Source organism: Marmota flaviventris, chromosome 17, assembly GCF_047511675.1.
Source record: "Marmota flaviventris isolate mMarFla1 chromosome 17, mMarFla1.hap1, whole genome shotgun sequence".
Classification (NCBI taxonomy): Eukaryota; Metazoa; Chordata; class Mammalia; order Rodentia; family Sciuridae; genus Marmota; species Marmota flaviventris.
In genome coordinates this window covers 51,689,008-51,716,613 of record NC_092514.1, presented here as the reverse complement: position 1 = coordinate 51,716,613, position 27,606 = coordinate 51,689,008, and the positions used below count along the sequence as shown (strand labels likewise).

The 27,606-nt window shown below is 39.0% G+C and overlaps 1 protein-coding gene and 1 pseudogene across 4 annotated transcripts in view; both read right to left on the bottom strand.

Annotated features, from left to right (window-relative positions):
* Positions 1 to 7,132: 7,132 nt before the first annotated feature.
* The window catches only part of Spag9 (sperm associated antigen 9), a 133,464-nt gene continuing 112,990 nt past the window's right edge, over positions 7,133 to 27,606 (bottom strand). For 2 of the 4 annotated variants that reach the window (XM_071603493.1, XM_027924681.2), the window contains 7 exons: positions 26,365 to 26,513; positions 25,023 to 25,194; positions 23,025 to 23,138; positions 21,783 to 21,821; positions 20,719 to 20,895; positions 16,659 to 16,808; positions 7,133 to 11,734 (listed from right to left, as the gene is read on the bottom strand). In XM_071603493.1, the coding sequence (XP_071459594.1) occupies positions 11,619 to 11,734; positions 16,659 to 16,808; positions 20,719 to 20,895; positions 21,783 to 21,821; positions 23,025 to 23,138; positions 25,023 to 25,194; positions 26,365 to 26,513 (917 nt within the window). In that variant the 3' untranslated portion in view covers positions 7,133 to 11,618. The remainder of the gene's footprint in view (positions 11,735 to 16,658; positions 16,809 to 20,718; positions 20,896 to 21,782; positions 21,822 to 23,024; positions 23,139 to 25,022; positions 25,195 to 26,364; positions 26,514 to 27,606) is intronic. The other 2 variants (XM_027924685.2, XM_027924682.2) reach the window with 1 other exon arrangement.
* On the bottom strand, positions 13,368 to 14,222 carry LOC139702368 (anaphase-promoting complex subunit 10 pseudogene; annotated as a pseudogene).

Here is a 27,606-nt window from a genome sequence, read left to right as displayed (position 1 = left end):
TTAGTGGCATCCAGACTTGACCTCTTCCACAGTTCCGCTCTGCTGCACACCTGCCCCTAGTGTTCCTTCCCAGGCAGGCTACCTTGCCCTCTGCCAGTCTTCTCTGCAGGAGCTCCAGAGGCTGGATGGCAGCATGGCCTCCTGGGCTTCCTGCCCCAGGTCCCTCAGGGAAGGGACTGGGGCTCCTGGCTGCTGCTCACCAAAGAAAGATTCCTCCCAAGCACCCTTATTCTCTGGCCACTCCAATTTCCACCAAGCTTTCCTGTCCTTTCATGAGGCACAAACCTGACATCTTCCCTCTTCCCCAGGTCTTTCCTTTTCTCATGTCAGCTGGTGAGATCTGGCCTGAAGTTGTGAAGAGGCTGGGCAAGGGGGTGCGCAATAAAGGAGCTGACTCGCTAATGCAACTGGAGTTTGGTACATTCATACCTCCTGGAGTATCCTGGAACAGCCCTGGATCCTATGGGGCATTAAGCTTTCCAGGCTTGAGGATGTCAAAACACTGCTATGAGGTCCCCATCCTCTAGGCCCAGGCCTGCTTCAGCTGTGTGCGTAGCCTGGGCCTGCTCTTGCTTGCCTCGGTATCCCAACTGTGGTGAGGCCTTGGAGAGGTGGCAGGGATGTTTCACCCTGGGTACTTGGAAGCTGCCCAGTCCACTCAGAGCAACCTCCGTGTACCCAGCTCTCTTCTCACATGGTCAGTCTCATGCATCTGGGAAGGGGAGTGCTCTCCAGCCCGTCTCCTCCTTGGTCTACCAGTCAGGCCCTCATCTGCCCAGTCAGCACAGTGATGGCCTGCTCTTCCTTCTTCTCCATCAAGAGGCTCCAACACTAACACTGGGGGCAGCAGTGGGGAACAAACCTACTTCAGCTCCTGTGCTCCTATAGTTTCGTCATGGGAGAGGAAGGTATCCTAGAACTCATCCAATCCAGCCCTGCCATTTTATAGAACAAAAAAAAGGCCAGGTCTTAAAGCTGTGGCCACTCACTGCAGCTTGGGACAGGGATATGAGCTTGCTGGCAGGAAGCGCAGTGTCTGCAAGTGCGGTGATGGTGACGCACGTCCTTGAGTGAGCTGCAGAGGGGGTGTGTGGAGAGACTGGAAGGTGGCCTTGGAAGTTTATTCCAGGCACAGATTCTCTTCCCCTAATCCTTACCCCCTCCTTTTTTCCTTTTCAGCAGCAGTTATAAAACCCAGGAAATAAATGTGGACTGATGGCCTGTGAAGGGCTTAGTTAGTGCTGTGACCTGCTGAGTTATGTAACTCCTATTTATTATCGGCCTTGGATGAAATTTCCATTGAGGCAACTCACTAAGCTCATTCTGTGACATTTTCTTGTGCTTGCTTGGAGGTGGCAGCAGCAGAAATTCCTCTGCAACTTCAAAGACAGAAATGGTGGTGTAGATACTTTCAGAAATCCCTTTCTTTAATCCTTTAGGCCAATGTTTCTCTCACCCCTTGAAAACAATTGTTCACGCGGGCACAAGCTCCAGGACCTGGCCCCTTTGGGTCCCTCGGCTGTAAGTGACCATAGCCTGACTGAGGAAAGGTATTTCCTTCATGCTGGGGTGAGAACCAGGGGCTGTGAGAATCTACAAGAGCTGAGGAGAAAGGGCGCTAAACTGAATCCAGAGTTCTAGTCCAGTCTCCACCGCTGTATAACAGCTGCTCTTGGCCTCAGCCTGCTTACTGGTAGAGTGAATGAGTCTGTGTACTTCAACCCTCAAAAGTGTGGCAAGCTCCTTGGTCTGCTTTGCTTGCCATGCTGGGGGTGACAGCCCAGTGGGGACAGAGGGGGAGGGATGAGGGAAGGTTAGTGCCAGTAGGGCTCCACCTTGTGTTCAAAAGGGAGCAGAGCTGCTGTCTCCTCGACTCCCTTCCTGCTTTGGGAGGGGGTGGTACTGGAAGAATTAAGCTTCACCTCTGAGCCCTTCACCTTAGTAGCCAAAAGGGCCCTAGGAAGAAGCTAAGGGTTCTGATGCCACACTAAAGTAGACTTTTGGAGACCCCTTCTCAGCTTTAAGAAGAAAAAGACTCAAGGGAAGTCCAGGACCCACAGAACTCAACAGTGCCTCTTCATAATCAGGACATATTCCTCTCATTACTGATTCCTTGATGCCTTAGGTACAATCTGGTGCATCAAAACAGCTTGTACCAAGTGACTATGGCTGCATTAATTCCTATCATAAAGGATCTGGGTATGCTCCTTTATGTTAAGTGACCATAGCCTGACTGAGGAAAGGTATTTCCTGGGATCTGGCTGGGCATGAAGAAGGCCACCGTTCAGACAATCCAAACTGCACTTGGCCCAAGATAAGATTGAGGGCCCACAGATGATTTTTGAAGGACCAGGGGCAGAAAGGGGCTAAATTTTACAATCCTTCATCATGACTTGGTTTTTGAGCTGGTTTCATATTACAGTAGAGGGGTCTTTGAAAGAAAGAGCTGTCACCTTGGGGTTCCAGAAACATGACCTTAATATGAAGTGGAATGGTCTGATAAACCCTCAACTGAGCGGTGATCAGGACATTATAGCTCCAGGCAAACTCTCCAAGATAGAACCATAGATGGCCTACACAATAAAAGTCTGCTCCCAAACCAGGCCCAAACACAGCAAGAGGCAAACACCTGGAAAGTCACTCCTGGATTTCAAACTCAAAGAAACATTAGCACATGTCCGGGCATAGCCAAACGTAGGGGGAAATAAGCTTGATGAGAAAGGGCAATGGAGCTGGGCACACTGGTGTCCATCTGTAATCCGAGGGGACTTGGGAGGCTAAGGCAGGAGGATTGCAAGTTCAAGGCCAAGCCTGGGTAACTGAATGAGTCCTTGTCTCAAAATAAAATAAAAAGGTCTGGAGATGTGGCTTGGTGGTAGAGCATCCCTGGGTTCCAAAGAGAGAAAGAGAGGGAGGGGCAGTGCACACAAGAAATCAAGGCATCAGTAGGGGAAAAGAAACATATTTCTTCATTGTTGAGTAATATTTAACATGATCTTATTTGTTTCCTCCAATAATCTTATCACAGACCATCATTAGCATACTACTTATGAAGCAATTCAAGTTTTTGAAAGACTATTCCACTCTTTGCATGTTACCCGAGATGTCCTAAAAAATATTTTGCATTCTTGCTTGAAAAGACTAATACTGAGCTCTTAAATCAGGTAGACAGCATATCATTCTTCTTGCCACCATTCCACACCCTACTGTGCATCTGATGTTAATATTTAGCTTTTTTATGTTTAGTCTCCACCCATTTATATATAGTAACTGAGATAATTCTTGTCATAAAGCATTATGAATAACAGATACCAAAGATGTTTTGATGGCATCTAAAATGCCAAATCTACTATTTTCATGCTTTAACATGCCCCTTAGCATTCCTGCATCGGAATGAAATTAACTATTAGATGCAAAATATGGGTTTTTCTTGGCTGGGTGTAGTGTCACAAGCCTATAGTCCCAGCAACTTGGAAGGCTGAGGCAAGGCCAGTCTGGGCAACTTAGTAAGACCCTGGCTCGAAAATAAAAAATGGGGCTGGGATTGTGGCTCAGAGGCACAGTGCTCACCTAGCATGTGTGAGGCACTGGGTTCAATCCTCAGCACCACATAAAAATAATATATAGATATTGTGTCCACCTATAACTAAAAAATAAATATTAAAAAAAAATAAAAAGGGCTGGGGATATAGTTCAGAGACAGAACACCTCTTGGTGAAATCCCCAGTAGCACAAGCATACACCCACAATGGGTTTTCTTGTGTTTAGCTTTCATAGAACACCCCTTTTCCTTAAACCGTGGAGGGCAAGGCAATAGAGCAAGGTATGTGTCAGGCCAAGGCACTTCTACTTGAGGAATTACTTTCCTTATAGGAACTACCTTCCTCAAAGTATCCTAAACAAGGCCTGAAACATTAACAAGTAGACTGAAAATAAGGATAATTCTGCTTCTGACTAGCACTGCAGCCAATTTTTCTCTTATTTTTGTCACATTATAAAGCAGACACCATACTAGTATCATTTGTTCAACTTGTGCTTCTAAGGAACAGACACCTTTGGGGTTTTCACCATTTCTGAGTCTGCTTCCCCCTACTGGTCTCCATCTCCTTGAGGGTGTCTTACCTGTCTTCACACATGTGACACCTGGGAACTCCAAAAGCACAATGCTGAGTGCCAGGCAGGGTAGGTGGTTTGTTGGTTGCTGTCACATGTTACTTAGTCATCACAAGAACCCCTTGGGAATTCTTTATTTTTTGAGCAGGGGCACTGGGGATTGAACCCAGGGGCACTTTACCACGGAGGATCCCTAGCCCTTTTTAATTTTTTTTTTTCTTCTTAAGACAGGGCTTCACTGAGTTGCTGAGGCTGGCCTTGAAATTGCAATCCTCCTACCTTAGTCTCCCAAGTCGCTGGGATAACAAGAGTGCACCAACACTCCTGGCTCTCTTTGGGATGTTACTCTCACCTCAGAGTAAAGAAACTGAAGAGTGAAGTGACTATCAAAGAGTCACAAAATTAAGAAACATTAGACCAGGGCTCAAACCCAGTTCTCTTGGACTGGAAGTCTAACACATTTCTGCTCACCTGAAGTAGCCCTGGTGTTCAGTTGATCTGGTTATAGCACCAGCGAGGTACCTGATACTCTCAACTAAACTTGTTTACCAACAGGCAAGGACTTTCTGATAGCCAGGCCTCTGAATTACCTGGGAATGGTAATATTCTCCCCAAAGGGTTTCTCTGCAGATCACCTTATGAATTTTTGGACCAAATACTTGGAAAAACTGTTAGATGTTATAAAAATGAAGCTAGGCATGGTAAGTAAAAGGTACTTTTTTTTCTATGAAAAACCATCAGAAGATAGCCTTGCCAAGTGAATTCAGACTTAAGAGAGATGAAATATTCTCTTCAAGCTTTTAATGTATCAGTAGGTTCAAAGTATCCTAAACTTCAATTGTCCATGAATCAAAAAAAGAAAGACTATTATGTTGGGCTTGGGGTGAGTCTGCTCGCAGGCCACAATGTTCAAGTTAAAACAGGCTAAAAATGAATGAAGCTGTGTGCTCCTGGAAAACAAGTGTTTGTGAATCCAGCTGAGCTGCTTTGAGTTGCCTTTTTCTTTTTTTCCTGTGGTGCTGGGGATTGAACCCAGAGCATTGTGCATGCGAGGCAAGCACTCTACCAACTGAGTTATATCCCCAGCCCTGCTTTGAGTTCCTTTAAGCAGATGTTCTCAATAGGAGGATAATAATCAGCTGGGTAACTATATCAGTAGTCTGATATTCCTGAGAGGAAGAAGGGAAAAAAAAGTATTCTGCAAATAGCTCCTGGGGTGATTCTGTTCATACCTCCCTCTCCTGGTTCAGCTGAGAACTGCGGCTTTAAGTTAAATTGCTATTTCCACTGAGCAGAGGTTTATTTTGTCCACCCCTCTTTTGGGGCCTCCATTCAAATCATAACTCCTTTGTGTCTGTGGGTGGGAACCACTGTACTGCTTGAATATGGTGAAAAGCAAGGAGTTAAGCTATCTAGCTTCTTTTATACAATGTCGTTCTGATAAATTGGAAACTCTAGTAATCAAATCCCACCTACCAGCTGCCTGGGCCTCATGGCAGATTGGGCAGCCCTGAACCTGCAAGCAAGGTATGGTTTTTATCTGTATAGACAATAAAGCAAGGGAAATCAGAAACAGGGTCACAAAACCAGAGGGTTACAACTAGGGTTTTTCTTAGATCACCTGACTAAACTAACTTCCCCTTTAATACAAGAGAATTCACATCCAAGGATGTGAGTGGTAAAGCACTTGCCTAGCATGCACAAGACCCTGAGTTGGATCCCCAGAACCACACAAAAAAAAAAAAAAAAAAAAAAACCACAAAAAACTCCCAAATGTTATGTTAATGTGACCTGCCTAGAGTCACTGTAGGGGTAAAGCCTGGACCCACAGCTTTTTTTCCCACTACCCTGCTCTATCTCCCTAAAGAAAATGGATTTAGATGGGTGTGACAGTGCATAACTGTAATCCCAGCAAGTTCAAAGCCAGCCTGGACAACTCAGTGAGATCCTGTCTCAAAAATAAAATTTAAAAAGGGGCTGTGGATCTGCAGCTGACTTGGAGAACATTTACCTAGTAGCATGCATGAGACCCTGGGTTCAATCCCCACTACTGGCGGGGTTGGGGTGAGGGGTCAGTTTAAAATGAAATGTATTATTACCTAATATTTAAGGCAGTCTGAAAAATCTATCAAACAGTCCTTAATAAATTGATTACTGCCTCTTTAAGAGCTGGTAGCTTAAGCAGAATCTCTCTACTAAGGCCTGAGAGGCAGTTCTCTCCCTGGTACTGGGCAGGGGTCTATAGGCTACAGTTCCAGTTATGACCATGGGGCTCCTGCCCTGTTCCCAACAAAAAACAAAATGAATGTCTTCTGTCTTCTGTTGCCATTTTAACCTCTTACTAGAGGGATCAAAATATGGTTAAACAGGATGCAACAGGACTGACTAATCAATTTCCAAAACAATGCCTTGGCAGGCTCTAGAGGGCGGAAGAGGCAGGTGCGTCAAGGTCCTACCAAGTCAAGGAGTGAGTCAGGCTATTGGTTATGTTATAGAGCATCCCACCTCACTGGACAGATAACTGGTGAAATGTCCTATCAACATGACAAATGGGATGACTTTCACTATCACACAAGAATCCCAATGAAGACACACAAAATCCACTGGATCACACTAAAGACCAGTGCGCTGAATGGGATTAACTTTATATCATCCTTCCTCTAAGAGTCTCTCCAAAGCAAGAGATCACAAATAAGCACACCATATTATCAGAATCCCAGCACAACCTGTCTCTTATCACAGAGTAATCTGGCAAAGGGTATATCTTAGTGTCATGAGTGGGTTGTCACTCACCACTCCTACATCTCTAGACAGTCCTCTTGTCCATTACCTACATCTCATTTGAACACATGAGCCAAGCGGCTCACCCCACTGCTCACCTTCAGACAGTGGCAAATGACAACATTCTGGACCCTGAGAAATGATATGTTTGATGGAGAGATTATTGGACTTTCAAATAAAACCCAAGTTCAGACCCCTGGGAAAAATAAAAAGGAAACAAAACACAATGGACCTCAAACATGTTTCATATACATATTTATATATATTTCATGTACAAAGTTACATTCCGAACCCCAGGGATTCCATAATAGAAATAAATACTGAAATAACTACATTGCTAAGTGAGCTTTTTGCTCATAGAAACAAAGCCTCAGCCTCTAAGACAGTCAAGTGGGACACTCCAGAATCCCACTTTATGGAGGCAAGTAAAATTCTGGATAAGATGTCTAGAACAAAAAACAAATTTAGAACATAAATTGTTAAAATATATTCAAATATTGAGAAATGCAGGACAAAATTAATAATAAAACTTAATTATTTAAGAAAAAGACAATTAGTGTTACAGAAGAGCATAACCCTGTTAGAAAAGCATTGATGACTTCCACATTTCATCTTCTCTCCTCCTCTTCCCCTGTCACAAAGTGAGACCAAGTAAGTCACTTTCTCAACATGATCAATTAAGAAGAGCCCTACTGGCAATGCAGCATGGTGGTAGAGCACTTGCCCAGCATGCACAAGGCCCTGGATTCCAACCCTAGCACCATGGGGTGGAAAAACAGGGCAAAGAAAAGCCCTAACTCTGGTTGAGTCCTTTGGTAAAGGTCATAATACTCACAAGAAAATAAATATTCAGTTCCACAGCATTTCCAAGACACACATCCTTTAGGACAGTTAATATTATGAGATGTTTTATTACTAAGGCAGCCTATGTCAAGAGTTCTCTTCTCAAATGCAGGAAGAAACGAAAAATATTGCAACTGAGAATCTTTTTTTTTTGTATTGGGGATTGAACACAGGGGTGCTTAACCACTAAGCTACATCCCCAGCCCCCCGCCTTTTTTTTTTTTTCATTGAGACAAGATCTCATTAAGTTTCTTATGGCCTTGTTAAATTGCCTGGCCTCAACCTTGCAATCCTCTGGTATCAGCCTCCTCACTAGGACTACAGGCATGCGCCAACATGCCTGGCTCAAGAGAATGTATTTTAGCCTTTCTTTTTCTTATTTTGCGGTATTAGAAACTGAACTCAGGAGTGCTCTACCACTGAGCTATATCCCCAGTCCTTTTATTTTTCATTTTGAGACAGGGTCGTACTAAGTTGTTGAGGCTGGCCTCAAACTTATGATCCTCCCGCTTCAACTTCCTATGTAGCTGGGACTACAGGTGTACACCACTGAGCCTGGCTTTCTACATAAACACACTTCATGTGGAAAGTCACGTGCTGAATATTCTGTGCTAAAATGTTTTACACTCTCAACAAGTTGCAATTTTTAAGAGACTGATTCCTATTTTAACAATTTAGATCCACACAAGTTACAGAAAAATACTCTCAAAACTGAGTCCATAGAAAATATTCTCCCTTTGCCTCATGGAGATTTTAACTTAGACTTAAGTATTAGATTGAGGCATACAGTGATGCCATTTCTATAGATCAGCTATGGCTGAACAATGATAATTTCATGACTCAATTTCTTCTTCTTTTTTTTGACAATTTTTTAATATTTATTTTTTAGTTTTCGGTGGACACAACAACTTTATTTTATTTTTATGTGGTGCTGAGGATCGAACCCAGTGCCCCGCACATGCCAGACAAGCACACTACCGCTTCAGCCACATCCCCAGCCCTCTTCTTCTTCTTTTTTAATATTTATTTTTTAAAAGTAGTTGGATACAATACCTTTGTTTTATTTTTATGTGGTGCTAAGGATCGAATCCAGGGCCTCGCACGTGCTAGACGATCGCTCTACCGCTGAGCCACAATCCCAGCACCTTATATGATTCAATTTCATACATAACCCAATGTAACAAAATGAGAATCCTTAGTACCCCTGATTTCTTCCAATAGGGGCAAATTTTCTATGTGGAGAGACCAACCCAAGGCACTCAATCCTTGTTCGTTCTGGATTTGGGAGCTACAGCCCTCTACTGCTTTTGAGAAGCTTACATTTGGTCATTTCTTCAAAAGACTACCACCTTGATCAAAGTAGACATTACAAGAATATAAACCTATTATTGGGGGAAAGAGGAAGGAAAGTAATCTATAGAAAGTGTTTAACTGAAATTACAAATATACGCACAAGTCTTTAAAACAAATTATACAGGCATTTTTGTCCTTTTTGGTCCCTGAAATTAATTAACAGGGCCACAGACAATCTGATATCTTTAGGTAAAATGATTACGCACCTATATTCCTTAAGTCAGAGCTGGTAAGTTTAAAAGGAGCATTTACAACCACGTTTGCACAGTTCATTGTTAATTCCTGATTTCCTAAGTTACATCAATCATACAAATGTGTGAAAGGCTTCTGAACAAGTGGGGCATCTGACTCTGGGATGCTTACCTCTTGGGATTAAAATTCCCAACACTTTGGTGTCTCTATGAATTTATACAACATTCTTAACAAAGGTTTAATAATGCTTTTTTAGGAATTGCCAAAAGTGGCTAAGATTAAAACAAAAACACATAGCAAACAAGCTATGGAAAAGTGGCCTAAATTTTGTTTCCTTAAGTGACTAAGCTCAAGCAAAAAATTATCTGTTACATACAGCTTTTATTAAAATAGGTTTTTCTTCTAAAACATACATAGCCACAGTTTTATGGTGTATACAGTGTGCTTATAGACACATGTGGCCAAATGGATCCAAAGGTCTTCCAAAGCTCAGTAAATCCCACGTATTTTATGTCCTAGCCAGATCATGTATATGCGTTAAAGTTACTGGTATAGTTTTTACAGATATCTTTGTGTAATAGTTCAGAAGAAAAAGAAAAAAAACAAAACAACCCTGGTACCTAAGAATGTTTTGACAATTGGAGACCTGTGTTTGCTTTCTTTTCTTTGAAGTCCTTACAATGACGGGGGAACATTTTTCCTGTAAGTTTGTATTTTTCTTTTTTTTTTTAGTTGTAGATGGACACAATACCTTTATTTTTTATGTGATGCTGAGGCTCAAACCCAGTGCCTCACACATGCTAGGCAAGCGCTCTACCACTGAGCCCCAGCCCTAGCCTCAATAGGTTTGCATTTTTAAAATAGCATAAAATTATATTTAACTTTACCTAGAGTAACAATAAGAAATGGTAAACCATACATTTTCAAGAAGCTTGAGAGGGAAAAACCTAAAGCATCATGGTTTTAAAAAACTTACTAAGGGAAAAAAAATCAGTCAAATCTAGATTCTAATCTATTTTTTGAATGGATACTGTTAATTGAAAAGATATAATTATCAGCCTTGACTTTATATATATATATATATGGTATATCAGCTTTGTCTTCTTCCCCTTCATAGTTTTCCTTTTTGAAGATAAAATACTATCTAAGCTCAAAATACTGAGCTTAGAAGGGCGCAAAAGCTTAAACATGTTACTTACATCCAAAATACCAAGTATTTAGTAGTTTTACACAGAAAAAAGAAAACAACCCTCCTGGTCAAATTTCTTATTCAATGGGCTAGTGATGTAGCTCAGTGGTAAGCATACTTGACTGGCATGCATGAGGCCCTAGGTTTGGTCCTCAGGAACACACACACATATACACACAAAATCCTCACTTAATTGGTGAGGACAGACTCCATCACCCTCCATCACGACTTCACTTTTACTTCTAACAGGTCAGAGCAGCCCAGGAACATGTGGCAAATAGGTGATATTTTATACGGAAAAAAAACCCGAATTAACTACCATCATCTCTGGTACGATGAATGCAAAACACAAGGCTAAAGCTTCTTCTAAGCTTTATAAATTATAAACCTCTCAAACGTGTCAGTTTGAAAACAAGAGAAACTAGTCTCAAAAAAAAAAAAAAATCAGGATATTCAGAGAAGCAGGCCTCATAAACTTTAGAGCTCTAATAAGTCAGAAACAGGAAACTTTTATTTAAATAGTGTAGTCTTAATTTCTTTAATATAAAACCCCCTGAAAATCTGATGAAAACAAAGTTTTATATATCATATAAACAAGATTTGTCAGACTTGAAAAGTGAAAGTTAATTTACAGTTAGCTTTTAGCCTTTTTGGGATAGTTAGACAAATCCTGATACTCCATCTGATAGTAGTGTGTGTCAATTTTATATACACCGGGGAAAACTCTGTTATAGTACTTAATGGTACAGTTTCATTTATCAAGTGTTTTCCAATAATTCCATTATTAGTGACAGCTAAAAAGTGACCCCATCAAATGAAGTGAGTGACATTAGACTGTGGCAGAAAAAACCACATCTGGATTGCTTTCTGTAATTCACCAGTTTGAAGAAAGTAATTCTTTGATTTGTTCATAATATACTGAAATTGCCTATAACACTGGTGCAGTAAAACAGCTAGTTCCTCTGTATTGTTACGGCAGGACAGATTTTGTAATATAAAGTTAACAGGAAGAAATGCTCACATATTATGTGGTGAAACTTATTTCACCACAAAAAAAAAAAAAAAAAAAAGCATTAAATAAAGGGGAAAAGGAAAAATAAACCATGCAGAAGAGACATGTCCCTATCTCCACCTGTATCCTATGGGCTCACTCACTGCCATACATCACTTGCCATACTATCAAGTGACTTCTTTCTGCTTTGGTGACAGATGGTTCAAGTGGAAGATCTTCTCCAAGAAGTTCTGATTCTCCACCTTCATCACCTAGTGGATGATAAGGAGACTCAAGTTAGATTAACATGGGTAATATAGAACTATGTGAATTACATAATGCTCATGGTTAGCCTATGCATAGATGCACAAAACTTGTCTGACTTCCATTGCAGAAAAACAGTAAAAGAAATACCATAAGTCAGAATCTTCACCCACTCATGCAAGTCATTACAGAGCTTTGAAAAGGTTTATTCGTTTTCCCCTATACTTATAAAAACGAGTTCACCATAGTATGTTGGTAAGACATTGCAATACATCTGCACACTGATGTTAACAGAAAAGGGAAGCTAAGACAACAAAGCTGTCCAAATCTGTGTTCATCCAAAATGGACAGCTGGGGCTGGAGATACAGTTCACTAGAAGAGTGTTTGCCCTAAGTTTGATCCTCAGAAGGCTGAGCCAGCCTCAGCAAAAGTGATGTGCTAAGCAACTCAGTGAGACCCTGTCTCTAAATGAAATAAATACAAAATAGGGCTGGGGACGTGGCTCAGTGGTCAAGTGCCCCTGAGTTCAATCCCCAGTACCAATAACAAAATAAAAGAATTAAGATTAAATAATGCTATAAGTGTGCACAAAGAGACAGAGCACACAAACTAACTAAATCCCAAATCCAAACAGTTTATTAAATCAAGTGACAGAAGAAAAGTTCTTCAACGGAAGATAACCGATTAAAAGTCTCCCTGAAAGACAGCAAATTCATCACCTGCTAAACTAGGCTTTTCTTCCCATGATTTTCAGGTTTAGGACAGGTGATGAATTAACAGCATATGGTAAAGATTGAGAAACAAAAAAGGTTGGGGCAGTAGGGAGGCCACAGGTCCTCTGCAAGGTGGCTAAGTGAATGTGGTGAATGAGGTAGTGGGCGCACTCACTCCTCTCCATAAGCTCACATCAGTTAACTTTTGTACAGAGCAGGGTTATTCTGACACAACCTAGTGACAACTTGTCTGGTGGGATGAATTCTTCAGCAAAATCCTAAAAATATGCATACCAAAGAACAAAGATATTCTACTGATGTTCTAAAATTTTCTAATGTGTCCACCTGAATTTCAGCTACACACAAAAAAATATAGAATAAAAAATAGAAATAGTGTAAGAGAAACAATCTTGATTATTTGCATCTTTCTTTGCAGGCCACTCCCTCCCTTATCCACCCCACTAATTTCTGCCCTTGTCCCACAAGAATGCCAAATCACAGAGATAAAATTCTGAACTAAAAAATCAACATGGTTAGTATGTGAAAAAAAAAATTAGGCTTGGCTCTTAATAGCTGTTGAGACAAAAAGTTGTTGGTACTTGTTTTCTGAGTTGTTTTGAAGATTCTATTTTATCCTGTTTCCAACAGTCTCAATTCAAGTTACAACATTAAAAAAAATAAAGAACCGATGGAGATTTGTTTGTCATTGTTAAAATATTGCAGGAAATAAAAAAGGAAACAGAACAACAACAACAAAAAAATTAATTTAATTTTTTTCAATATGACCCAAAATTTATTTATCGAAGTTAAAATACTTTAAAGTGTATACAAAATTGTAAAATAACTGATGCATTTTTCAATAAAGATATCCAACATAAAATGTAATACAGAAGAAAACAAAGGATTCATCACTTTTGCTCCAATTTAAAGTCACCTTATTGATCGATACATCATGAAATCGATAGTTATACATCTAGGAAATTTACCAAAAGAGCTCTCTTCTACTGATGTGTATATTTTAATTTGTTTCATGTGGGTATCTCTCCCATTTTGGTGACTGGCTAGAACAGCAATCTGTATCATGAATGTTCAAGTTGGCTTCTTATGATTATCAGTTAAGGGAACATGAATCCAGCCATTTGGTTCTACCAATTCAAGTTGCTGAACTGGATGTTCACTAAATGAGGCTGGGACCCATCTGATTGCCAGTATGTTTCTAGATTGACATCTCGTAACTGATCCACTCCAAATCCCGGTTTGCAAGGTGAGAGTGACTAAACAGCTTGTGACCCAATTTCCCTTACTGTTCCAGTCCTTTCCAATTAATTGCTTAGGATCTGCACCAGGAGGTGTGTGTTTGGTCATTTTCTAAATATTACCTTCCAGACTTGGTTTGCCACAACTGAGGGTCTCAGGGATGGCGAGAGATCCACATCCCTCCCCACTCCACTTCTATGACAGCCTGGCTTCCCCAATGATGACTTAGAATGGGGGTCATAGCCCTTCCAATTTTTTTTTTGTATTTTATTTATTTTTTAGTATTTGGCGGACACAACATCTTTGTATGTGGTGCTGAGGATCGAACCCGGGCTGCATGCATGCCAGGCAAGCGCACTACCGCTTGAGCCACATCCCCAGCCCCAATTTTTTTTTAATTCACTACAAAAATTAATTTATAAGCCAGGTGTGTGGCACAGCCTATAATCCCAGCATCTTCAGAGGATGAGACAGGAGGATTTCGAATTCAAAGCCAGCCTCAGCAACAGTGAGGCCCTAAGCAACTTAGTGAGACTCCGTCTCTAAATAAAATACAAAATAGAGCTGGGGATGTGGCTCAGTGGTTGATGTCCCTGAGTTTAAATCCTGGCTCCCCCCAATCCCCCCAAATTTAATTTTATAACAGGGCACAGTGGTGTGTGCCTATAAACCCAGCAACTCAGGAGGCTGAGGCAGGGGGATTATGAGTTCAAAGCCAGCCTCAGCAATTTATCGAGGCCCTAAGCAACTCAGTGAGATCCTCTCTCTAAACAAAATACCAAAAAGCGTTGAGGATGTGGCTCAGTGTCGAGTGCCCCTGAGTTCCAATACCCGGTAAAAACAAAACAACAACAACAAAAAACATAATTAATTTATACTTAAAGACAAGTTTATTTTTCAGGCTGGATTACTAGAGATATTGCCAAATCTAGTTAAGCAATTTTTATGCTAGTCTCAGGAGCTACAATGGAAGGAATTTAGTGGAAATAGAAAAACTACAGAGATTTTACTAACATATTCTTTTTTTTTTGGTACTGTGGATTGAACTCTGGGGAGCTTTTACTACTGAGCTACATCCCCAGTTCTCTTTAATTTTTATTTTAAAACAGTGTCTCACTGAATTACTTAGGGCTTTTGCTAAATTGCTGAATTGCTAAATTGCTTGCCTTGACTCGTGAGTCATCGGGATTACAGGGAGTGTGCCATCTTGTCAGGCTCTACCATATTCATCGTATGGTTCCAAGTGCCTGCTGTATTCCAAGAAAAATCTATAGAGATCATCCCAGCCAAGTGGAGTCCTTATCATTACTTTCTATAAAGAAATGCTGCACTATTAATTATTTAAAACATTTTGAAACTAATCCATTCCTGGCGATATTAACAGGATCAAATCAATTTCTAAGCATTACTTCTCCTTCCTTAAAATTATGTCTAGAAGCCTCTTGTATTAGATATTCTGTAAAATCTCTTGCATTAGATTTTACACTAGTTGCATATGGCACACTGTAATTTAAATGACCTTAAATTTTTACAGAATTCTTATCTAAAATAATAATCTATCACTGATCTATATTTTTATATTTTTATATTCTTTAAAAATCATTCAGTACTTTATGTTTGGAAGCTTTTCAAATCACTGAGATTTTTAGGTTAGTCTATTTATAGCTGGTAAATTCACATTGGCACGTTGCTTTACAGTTTACTAAGCACTACTCTTTTCCTCTGGATTTGCTGCCTCTGTTTGGAGTTCTGAGTGAATGGATCATTCTCTTTTGCCACATCCCACTAGGTAACAATTCTTCATCATGCTGCTTCTGTATTCCCACTGTCCCTACCTCACTCAGGTATTCATTTTTTTCTAACTTGCTTCCCTATCTTTTAAAAAAAATTTTTTTTAGTTGTAGATGGTCACAATATCTTTACTCATCTTTATGTGATGCTGAGGATCGAACCCAGTACCCTTACACGTGCAAGGCAAGTGCTCTACCAATGAGCTAGCCCCAATCCTGCACTTCTCTTTAGTCTTGAACCTTCAATCCACCTTCCACACACATCCAATCACATTGCACCTCTATTTAAAGGCCTCCAGCAATACTCCTTTTCTTGAAGGATAAAGTGAAAATCTGGTAAATAAAGGCCTCTCATAATCCAGTTCCTCCCTCACTTTTTAGACTAGAAATTCACACTTCTTTTCTACTCCATGTTCCTGTCATTTAAAAATGTTTTTTCTTCAGTTAAAATGGTTTTGCCTCTCTAAATTTTGGTCAAGACATTCTCTTACCTCGGAATGCCAATCCTCAGCCTTCCCCAGTCCATTCCCAACCTGATCCTTTAGACTAACACTATTCAGTGATGAGTCACTTCAAGCACCATTTCTTGACTTCCTTCTCTCCCCACCCATGGGAAGAACTGACTACTCTTTACCAGAGCATTTATAACATTTTAATACTGACATGTCCTCAGCCTGTATTGTTCTATAAGCTATTAGAGGGAGGCTTTAACTGACTTGTTTCCACATCTCAAAGTTAAGTCTGACATGGTAGATGCTCAATTAATATACAAAAAGAAAACAACAGGTGAAATCACTTTTGATATGAGTGCTGCTTTATACAGTATTTTTATTTTCTTCATTTTGCAGGTGAGAAAACTGTAGTAGAATGATTTGCCCTGGGTCTTTAGATTCCAGGTCTTCACATGAAACTTAATGACCACTTCTTGCTATTTCTCATATTCCTTCGAACAAATACACTTTGGTATGAAAAGAAATGTATGTGTATCTACATATACATACATACACAGAGGCAGAAAGAAGGCAAAAAAGAAATATACAATCCTTCTTCAAGCGAAGAATTTAAAGAGAATATCTTAGAAATTATTATCAGAGTGGTTTCTATTTACTATGGCTGAAAGTCCACATTGCAGAACACTGTGGAAACTGAGCCCCCAGAACCAAAGACTTACCCATCCGGAAGTCAATGTAGCCCTCTCCTCCACTGATGACAAGCATAGACTTCAAGGGTGTCTGGCTGCTGGACTCCGGTGCAGATGGTCCTGCTTTATCACCTGTTAAATCTGTGCCACTACTGCCACTTTGTGGGCTAATGACTTGACCTATTTTACACAGGAGCAGAAGTACATATTACTTATATCACAGACGAGGACAGGGCATAGTATTTTATTCTTTCTCTCTGAATTTTTTCAGAGTTAAACAAACTGGCAAATACATGCTCAGTACAAAGTACTGGGGATGCTATAAAGTTCTGCATGATCAGAAAACAATGATTAGAAAGTCATAAGGTCTCAATCTGAAAATCTTTAAAAAAAATTTTTTTTTGTAGTTATAGATGGACAGAATGTCTTTATTTGTTTATTTTTATGTGGTATTGAGCATGGAACCCAGTGCCTCACACATGCTAGGCAAGCACTCTGCCAATGAGCCACAACCCCAGTCATTCAATCTTTCTATCTGAAGAGGAAATAGATCCAAAATCAGTGTAGGATATGTATGGCAAGGCGGGTCTTAGCTGCCTGTTTTCAAATTATTACAATCTCTACCTTCTGGTTTGAGGGACAGTAGAAAGGTCTCTCTCCTGAAAGGAAATGTTTGCATTTGTTTATGAGACAGAATAATCTTCAATTGAAGCCTTATTGATTTGCATATTTAAATTAATACTTAAATTTATTTCAAATCCATGGCCTTCCTTTCATAGTTAAGTATATCTTATTTTTAGTTTAGAGTATATAGATAAAATTGCTAATTGCTCCATTTGTTCTAAAGCTTTAGTTCTACAGTAAAACCCATGATCATGAAATGATAGATAAAAACCTTTAAATGTTATTCACACTGTGAATAAATGAATAGTCTCCAAGGCATCCCTTTTAGAAAGCTATGACTATATACTTTTTTTCTTGCCAGAACCTGCTGTCTTTTGGTCAAACTACCCAGACCATGACTCCAGAAGCTAGCAGGACATTGTTATATGACATGATATACTCTAAATTAAAAAATTAATTTATCTTAAAAAAGTGTATAGGACAAGCCAGGCACAGTGGCACATGCTTGTAATTCCAGCAGCTCAAGAGGCTGAGATAGGAGGATCGCGAGTTCAAAGCCAGCCTCAGCAACAGCGAAGCGCCGAACAACTCAGTGAGACCCTGTCTCTAAATAAAATACAAAATAGGGCGGGATATGTGGCTCAGTGGTGGTCAAGTGCCCTGGAGTTCAATCCCCAATAACCACCCCCCCAAAAAAAGAAAGTGGATAGGACAGTATGATGTATCCCTACAGGGCTTCATTAAGATCTGATTTAAGCATTTTCTAGAAGAAATCAAGCTTATTAGAAATAACTTATATTAGTAGACTAGTTAGTTCTGCTTCAGAAGCAAGGACATGAAGGTATGACAAGGATAAACACGATGGTTGGGGCTGTGGTTGTAGTGCCGCACATGTGAGGCACTAGGTTTGATCCTCATTACCACATAAAAAAATAAACAAAAACAAAACAATGGTATGATAAGGATAACCAAAATTCTTTAATCTTTAGGGCCAACTGGCTTCACATGTACATGTACACACACACACACACACACACACACACACACAGACACACACAGAGAAATGTTGCCAATTCTACTTTTAAATTTATACCCAATAGAAAAGTCTTATACATATGCATAAGAAGGACCATCATTTTTTTTAAATGTCTTTTTTTTTTTTTTTTTGGATTGAACCCAGGGGGCACTTTGTCACTAACCTTTCTATTTTTTATTTTGAGACAGGGTCTCACTAAGTTGCTTAGGGTCTCTTGCTAAATTGCCGAGACTGATCTTGAACTTGTGATTCTCCTGCCTCAGCCTCCCAAGTTGCTGGGATTATAGAAGTGTGCCACAATGCCTGGCAGTATTTATTTACCTTTTAATGGTATTATGATTTTGGTTTGTATTTTTTTGGGGGTTGGGGGTACCAGGGATTGAACTCGGGACCACATGACCAATTTTGTATTTTATTTAGAGACAGGATCTCACTGAGTTGCTTAGCGCCTCGTTGTTGCTGAGGCTGGCTTTGAACTCACAATCCTCCTGTCTCAGCCTCCCCAGCTGCTGGAATTACAGGTGTGTGTCACCGCTCCCGGCAATGGTATTGTTTTTAATACTGAAAAAATGGGAACAGAAACGCAGCAGCTCATCAATTGGAGAATGAATAAAACCAAACACATTTATTTAGACATGCAAATATTATGATTAAGTAAATAAACTTGATTTTTATGTAAAAACATGGACTTTATATTTTCTAAATTTCTTTATATTTTCTAAAAAAGAAAAAAAAAAAGAGAAAATTCTGTTAGTTGCCTATACACGCATATACATTCTGTACATGCCTATGATCACAGCCACTTGGGAGGTTGAGGCAGGAGGATCCCAAGTCTGAGGCCAGACTGGACAACTCAGCAAAACTCTGTCTCAAAATAAAATTAAAAAGGCTGGGGATATATATATCTCAGTGGCAGTGCTTGTCTAGTATGTTCCAGGCCCCAGGTATCAAGTACCACAAAAACACAGAAAAATCTAAAACACCATTATCACAATGTTCACTCTAGGAATTTATCCTAAGAAAATGACTGAGGCTAGCTTTGAACTCATAAATGTACAAATGAGGTTTCAGGAGGTTCATTATCATGTGAAGAATAATTGAACAACTGGTTGGACTACCATATGCCAGCTCTTGTCTTATGTACATTTAATCATTTAGTCTTTGGAACATCCTTGGGACATGTGATCGTTAATTTTATGCGTCATTTTGGCTAGATCACTGGGTCCAGATATCTGGTCAAATACCAGATATTGCTGTGACAGTATTTTAAAGATATGCTTAATGTTTAAAGTAAAGCCCTTCATTATGTAGGTGGTCTCACCTAATCAGTGAAAGACTTAAAAGAAAAATACTGAGGGCCCCTGACTGGTTTCAGATTTAGATGCAACATCAACTCCTCTCTGGGTCTCTAACCTGCTGGCCTGCCCTACAGATTTCAAATTTGCCAGCCACATGAGCCATTTCCTTAAAAACTCTCTCCACATACCCCCAACTCTCCACACATGTTGGTTTTCTTTCTCTGGAGAACAGTGACAAAAACACAAAAACACTATTATTTCTACGTTACACAAAGTCAGATTTGAACTTTTTTTGGTATAGGGAATTGAAACCAGAGTGCTTTACCCTGAATTATATCCCCATACCTTTTAACTTTTAATTTTAAGATAGGACATCACTAAATTGCTGAGGTTGGCCTTGAGTATGCAATCCTTTCCACGTTTCTAAGATTACAGACCCGTGCCACTGCATCCTGGCTCAAATTTGAATTATATCTAACTCCTAAACTTCCCTTTTAGGAGAAAAAAAGTTAAAAAACATGGGTGAGTAACATAATTTTTAGTATTCCCAATGGACAGAACTTTTTTTTTTCCCCTGAATATCACTACTACCATGTTGTCTGAATTGTGTTTTACAAATTCAAATGGAATTTTCACAAAAAAAGGAAGTGGGTAGGCATCCATTCAGGAGACAAGGAAACAACTATCAGAGGTTTAAGTGACTTGCTCAAGGTGAGTGATGGAGAAAGAGAACCCACATTCCCAGGCAACTAGCTCATCCTTAATACAACACTGCTAAAGGCGCCAGAGCACATTCCCCATTTCTTCTTGCATGTGGTCTGGATGACAAGAGGCTAGTGATTTCCTTCATAAGTCAAGACTATCTTTGGCAGTCTATGTGGCAGATTGCCCCTGCTTTTCAAAAGTAAGCAAGTATCTTAAATAAAAACCAAGGAATTTGGTTTTGGGGGGGTGGGGAGAGATTGCAAAATAACTTCATTCAAGTACCCTATAGCACTTTTATCATACGTCATCATAGAACTTCTTTCATGTGTTATATTGAAATTGCCTATAATTCTAGTACTTAGCTTTAGACTAGGTGGTGGAACCAAGAGACCTAAAAGCAACATCTCAATGGAATAATCTAACTTACCTGGGACTGCCACAAAGAATTTCACAGCATCCCGGTGTCCATGGAAGCAAAGCTGTGCATGTGCCATTGAACAATAGGGTATAAATGTTCCTGGAGTCACTTTATCGCTGTTTTCATCACCATATACACGGATTACACTGCCAGGACGATTTCCTGTTGCTCCTGAGGTTTTATTTGCTGCAATTAAAAAAAAAAAAAAATCAAATGCCAACTATTTTTTCCTAGAAGACAGTAATAATGCAAGAGGTTACTGGTTAATCCTTATGATATTATCTAAAAGCTACAGCCAGTTGAGGTAAAACAAGGGCAGCAACGCCAATTCAAGGCAAAGCTGGAAAAAAAGAGATACATAGCATGCTAGTTATTTTTAAGTACCTCAGTAAATGGAGTAGGGGATTTTGCCAGTCTAGCAACTAAACTTATGTTTTAAACACATCAATTGATTTTTTAAAAAATCAGTTTAATTATCCAAAGAAAATGGATTTGATTCTTAGGTGTATCTGTTTGGTTTATTTTTTTTTAAGTCCTCATTAAAGGAATCTAACTATTATGTAGTCTAATAGTTTTTCTTCTTATTTTTCTCCCCCCTGGTAAGAATATGTCGCTTGAGAGGGATGGGAAATGCTGTTTAATAGAATCCAGCCACAAACACAGAGTAGCTTCACTTACATCAGACTAATGGTTTGCTGGGTTACTACAGAACAACCAGACTCACAAAACATCCCCATTCCACCAGTAAGTGAATGAAAGAAACATGGTTGGTAACAAGAGTAAACAATGTAGATTAATAACAGTTTTAAGACATGTTTCATGTTTTTATTGGAAGGAAAAACAAAGTCTGAAAGAAAGTTCAGCTGCAACAAAAGATGATAAATACACTAAGCTGCTGAGCAGTTGGTGGCCATGTAACAAACGTTAAAAAAAAAAAAAAAAGTCTGCTGCAAGGCAGTGACTACGAGTGGGTGACATTGAAGAACATTCAAAAGAGTTTCTAGAGAAGAGGGAACAGCCTCACAGTGGCTGAGAAGCCAGAAAGAAGAGTTTGGTTCAGGATCTGCACTTACCCCTCAGCCCCAGTAAACGTCCCTGGTGGAGGATTACGGCTAAAGTGAGAAAGGAGGAAAGGGGACATGGAGAGGCGCATGACAGGGAGGAGAGGCATTACTGTGAGCCATCACTCTGAGCATCTTCTATCTGGTCCCCAACAAAATTAATAATATCCAACTTGGCATAATACCAAGTAACAAAGTTCTCACCAATGCCTCTACAGAACATCTCTGCTCAAAAAGCACAATTTGATTTACTATGATTTTGATTTCTTTAATCATAAAGCCACTTTTGTATATCCAAATAAAAATCCAAGAGCTTGATGTGAAATATTTCCTAACTGCTAAAATTTCCCCTTTATTTTTTCTTCTCTTCTATGTATTTTAAAAAGAAACTAATTTAAATACATTAAAATGCAACTCCCATGAAGAATTGGAATGAAACCCAAGGATCCTGGACTATTTAGGATATGAAAAGCAATATGAATACATAGACTTGTAAGTCACTGAAGAAGATACACTTGGGATCAAGAACTTGAGTTCTTTCAAGGCTCCAAATTCTCCTTCTAGTCCTCTTTCCTCCCCTTTCCCTAAGAAGGGGTAGGGTGACTGTAACTCTGAGGTCTGTATTTATTAACTTATCTTATGGTATTTTTTTTCCCAAAACCATTCCCTGCTCATGAATTCTGCAACACAAAAACACTTAATGCATGACTGATGTAATGGAACATCACATGAGAAATACACAAGGCACACTTTGCTCACAAAAATAATAAATCAAATTATTTTCAAGCAGAAGATTTTTTTTTTTTGTACAAAGAAAGGCTTGCTGACCTCTTGAGGAACTTCTTCCACAACTTTTTTTAAGCCTCAAATACAAGAAATGGGACATGCTGGACTATTTACTGGCCTAGGAGATAGAAAACTACGACAAACAATAGGCAGTGTTCATGGATACTGGTATACTAAAACTGAAGAAAACTGGACTTAAACTTTTATTTCAAAAACAAAATAGGGCTGTGATTCCTGAAATGAGAAAAAGAGCTTCTTACAATGAAAAACTTAATTCTGAAACTGGTCCTGCTCTTCTCTCTCTAGAGTTTATACATTTCATACAAAGAGTGAAACATCAGCTTGATTTTCTGAGTTACTACTTATTTGACAATATCTAAACAATCCCTCTATCTGTGTGTTCTGGACATGATTATTTTCTACAATTCTCCTATTTGTCCTGTGACAATTATCTAAAAATGTACTTACTTTCTGTCAATGGGATGGAGATAATGACACCATTTCCTGTCCCCACCCACAAACGATTGCAAGACACCATAAGAGCTGTAATCCTCACAAAAGAGAAGCCCAATTTTCCAGTACCTGTAAGGGGGGTGGAAAGGAGTACATTTTACTGAGAAACCAAAGCAGACCAAGTTTTAGATTTCAAATCCCTTAGAATAGGTGGATTAATACAACAGAGGAAAAAAAAATGTGACCAGAGCTAGATGAATGTTTGCTGAAGGTGCACATCAAAGCAAACTCTTATTAGCCTTATCATCAATCTGACAAGTCAGGGTTAATGGAAAAAGAAAATTCTAAAAGTACCTGGCATTATATTATCATCCAGAAGGAAGGTACGCAGGAAATAAGATATATCAGGAAATATGATACAGAATTTAATTAGGGAGCTACAAAACCCCAACAAAAAAACAGTTTACTAGTTTGGGAAATCAAATGTCCTTTGGTTTTACAAGCTGAAGAATTTTGATTTGCTTTAAATTTGTGTGGATAAAAACAATCTTTGCTAACAAAATTTATACTTTTTCCTTTGTTTATAAATTTAGATTCTAAAGTAGTTTAGATATATTAGGATATCATCTATAAATAATTTAGGGAGAAAGAATTTTTTTTTATTTTAAAAGAATTTTATAATTATAATAATTTTATGTAATTGTATAACTTATTTTCAAAAGAAACTAATTTAAATACATTAAAATGCAACTCCCATGAAGAATTGAAATAAAACCCAAGGATCCTTGACTACTTTAGGATATGAAAAGCAATATGAATATGTAAACTTGTAAGTCACTGAAGAAGATACACGGTTATCAAAATGATTAAATAGATAATACACTGAGTACATCTTTATAGTTAGAGTGTTTGTTTCCACATGCCTGACTATAGGGCAAGGAAACACAGTTGAGTCATGTTCTCCTAGGGCAATGATTCTAAAAGGCTAAAAGCCACTGATCTGGCTCAAACTTTCTTCATGAAATAGTCCTTTATGATATTCCAAATAAAAATACAGCACTGGATTAGGTGCTAAAAATACAGCAGAGCACAAGACAGAGATGATCCCTGCCCTTCACAGGGGTTACAGTCTATGGAGAAAGATAGTAAACAATAACCACGTAATACCCATATAAGCACAATGATAAGCCTGTGAAGAAAAACGACCCAAATAGAGATCTTTTCTGAATTGGACACAGGCTATGACCTGAAAGCTAAGTAAAAAAGAGAGCAAGAAGAACTTGCTACAGCATATGTGAGGGCCCCAAATGGGAAAGCACTTATTGAGCTGAGGGTCAGTGTGAGCAAAAGAGAGTCTGAAAGGAAAGTGGTCCAGACCACGTAAAGTCTTCTGCTTATGGGACAAAACGTCACCTCCCTTAAAGAGAAGAGTGGAGGAGTATCAGGGCAATTTTTGCAAGCTGGTTTCTATGCAGAAAACAGACAGTGGAAACAGGGAGATCAGTTAGGAGGTACATGGTTATCAAGTGGGGAACATGGTAGAGATAAAGAACTGATTTAAGGTCTATTTAGATTTGACAGAGTTCTTGGCGATGGACTGGAGGTAGAAAGCATGAGAGGAGTCAAAGACATTCTTAAGCTTTGGTCAAGAACCACAAGGTCAACTGGAACATCTGCTGAATACTTTCAATAATAAGAATTCACCATTCCTGGGAAACTTATTCACTGGTCTACTTAGATCATGTTTATAAATCAGGGTTGGGAATGTAGCTCATTTAAACATAAATCAGGTTGGGAATGTGCTTTCCCTAGCATGTGCAAGGCTCTGGGGTCAATCCCTAGCACTGCAATCAATCAATCAGTCAGTCAGTCAATCAATAGGGCTGAGGATGTAGCTCAGTGGTAGAACATCTGCCTATCATGCCCAGAGCCCTGGATTTGATCCCCAGCACCACAAATAAATAAATAAACCTTCTCTTTCATTGGCAAAGAGAAAATGCTATGGAAGCTTACCTAACATTTTGCTTACATAAGGCTCAATGTCCACATCCTGTAGATGTTGGTAAGTGTGTGCATGATAGAGACGAAGTGTGGAATCCAAACGAATGGAGACCCACACACCGTCACCCACCCATGCAAGCTGCCGCACTTGGCTCTCCTTCCTGGGATGTGCATCAAATGATTTCTAGGAGAGATGTTCAGTCATAGTTACTTTGTTACATAGAAGGTCATGTTTAAAAACTCTGCTAATCTGGACAACAATTTGGAGACTATTCATTAAAAGAGGAGCCTAGGGGCTGGGGTTGTGGCTCAGTGGTACAGCGTTCACCTAGCATATGCAAGGCCCTGGGTTCGATCTTCAGCATCACATAAAAATAAATAAATAAAATAAAGGTATTTTTTTTTAAAAAAGGGGAGCCTAGTTATCTTAATATGATTACCCTCATATACACAATTTCTTTCATCTTGAATGCAAAATACACATATACATAAACAAAATAAAAATTAAAAGGAGAATAAAGAATCAAATGGCATTGAGCTTTAGCACTGTAGACAACGTAACTTTATGAAAGTAATGCTGGTACCTCCATACTGTGTGACAGTGTTCAACAGAAAGATTGTGACTCTCAGGATTTTGTGTTGCTATAGAATAATAAATGAAGCAATATTCTATTTATAATTAAACAAAAAGGAATCCACAATGTTGTATAAAAAATAGAGATGAAAAATAAATAACATTTTGGAACTTCCAGAAAGGGAATGGGATTTGGGGCTGGGAGGAGAAATTTCACCTTAAAAAAATTTTCCTGCTACAAATAGCTTTTAAAAAAACCTATTAATAATAAATTTATATATTGTGTCAAAAACATTTTAGGAAAGCAATAATACGAGCCTTTTGTTTTTACAACAAATTCTCACTGTAATGCTATTTCTCAGTTTGTGATATACATGAGGATGTGCCTGGATTTACATGGAGTGGTGTGTGGAAACTTGGGAATCCTCTCAACCAATCCTTCCATAGTTAAACGATCATGCATCAAGTATTCAAATAAAACACACATACATCTATGGATATAAACACAGGCATACTTTTAACATTCATGTGTGAATCTTCTTTAAAAAACAACAAACAAAACAAAAAACCCCACCCATTTCCCAACCTTATAGTCAAAAGAGGCAAAAGAGCTGAAATATCACGGAAAGCTAAGACATCCAAAAATAATACTAATGTGTCCCTAAAACACACAGATTCAGAAAACAATCTCTATAGAAACTGAAAAAAAAAAAAATAGTCTTCTAGTCTTTGGATAATACAAATTCACAAAGTACAAAAAAAAAACAGGTTTAAACTTGCCTCTATTTTCATGGCCTTTGGCTGAACCACATAGATTTTGTTTCTGTAGCCACACCAGACTTTGTCGTGTACCACAGTCATACATCGTATGGAATGGTGAGGCCGTCCAAGGTCTAAGAGATGATAGTTTGATAAGTCCCACTGTCCGTCTTGAAGATAAGAAAAAATTTATAGTTAATAATGCATATTACCTCTGATTGATAAAGCACTCAAATTGTGTGTATTGAGTAAACCTTTTATCTTATCCATACACTGCAAAATTCAAAGCTATCTCAAAGGTCATTTAATCCAACCAGCCACTCAGTACTTGGGGCCTCTTTAAAACATGTTTTCTGGTGGATGTGGTGGCACACATCTATAATTTTAGCTATCTGGGAGGCTGAGGCAGCAGGATTGCAAGTTTGAGGACAGCTGTGGAAACTCAGTGAGACCCTGTCTCAAAATAAAATAAAAGGGGTTAGGGATGTAGCTCAGTGGTAGAGTAATTGCCTACCATACATGAGGTCCTGGGTTCAACCCCCAGTATTACAAAAAAATTAAAGTCAATAAGCTGGGTGTGGTGGTGCATGCCTATAACCCCAGCAACCTGGGAGGCTGAAACAAGAGGATTACAAGTTTGAGTCCAGCCTCAGCAACGCAAGAGAGATTCTGTCTCAAAATTAAGAAGGAAAAAAAAAAAAAAAAAAGCAAGGGATATAGCTCAGTGGCAGAATGCCCCTGGGTTCAATTTCTAGTACCAAAAAATAAATAAATAAAAGTAAATGCTTCCCAAAAGCAATGATGTGATAAATTAGTTACAACTTGTTATGATGTTTTTAGAATTAGAACGAACTTTAAAACTAGTGTGTAGCTCAATGGTAGAGTGCTTGCCTTACAATCCCTAACACCAAAGAGAGAGAGAAAAAGACAGAGAGACAGAGACAGAGACAGAGGGAGCACATGTGAAAATGAATTTAAGGTTATTTTGGGGATAATATCTGATGGGCATCTTGATGTATTTTCCTGAGTAGAAGATGAGGGCAATTCATTCTCACACTTTAGTAATTGTGAATATAGTATGAGTATTCTTAATCTGAAAATCTGAAATCCAAAATGTTCCAAAATCTAAAACTTTTTGATTGCCAACATGACTAGTATGTAACCATCCACTGGTCCATATTTTGCCCAGTTAAACAGAATCAATACAGTCCTAATTTCTTTGTTAAGCTCTGTCTTGTCTTTTCAACATCAAGCATGTTTTTC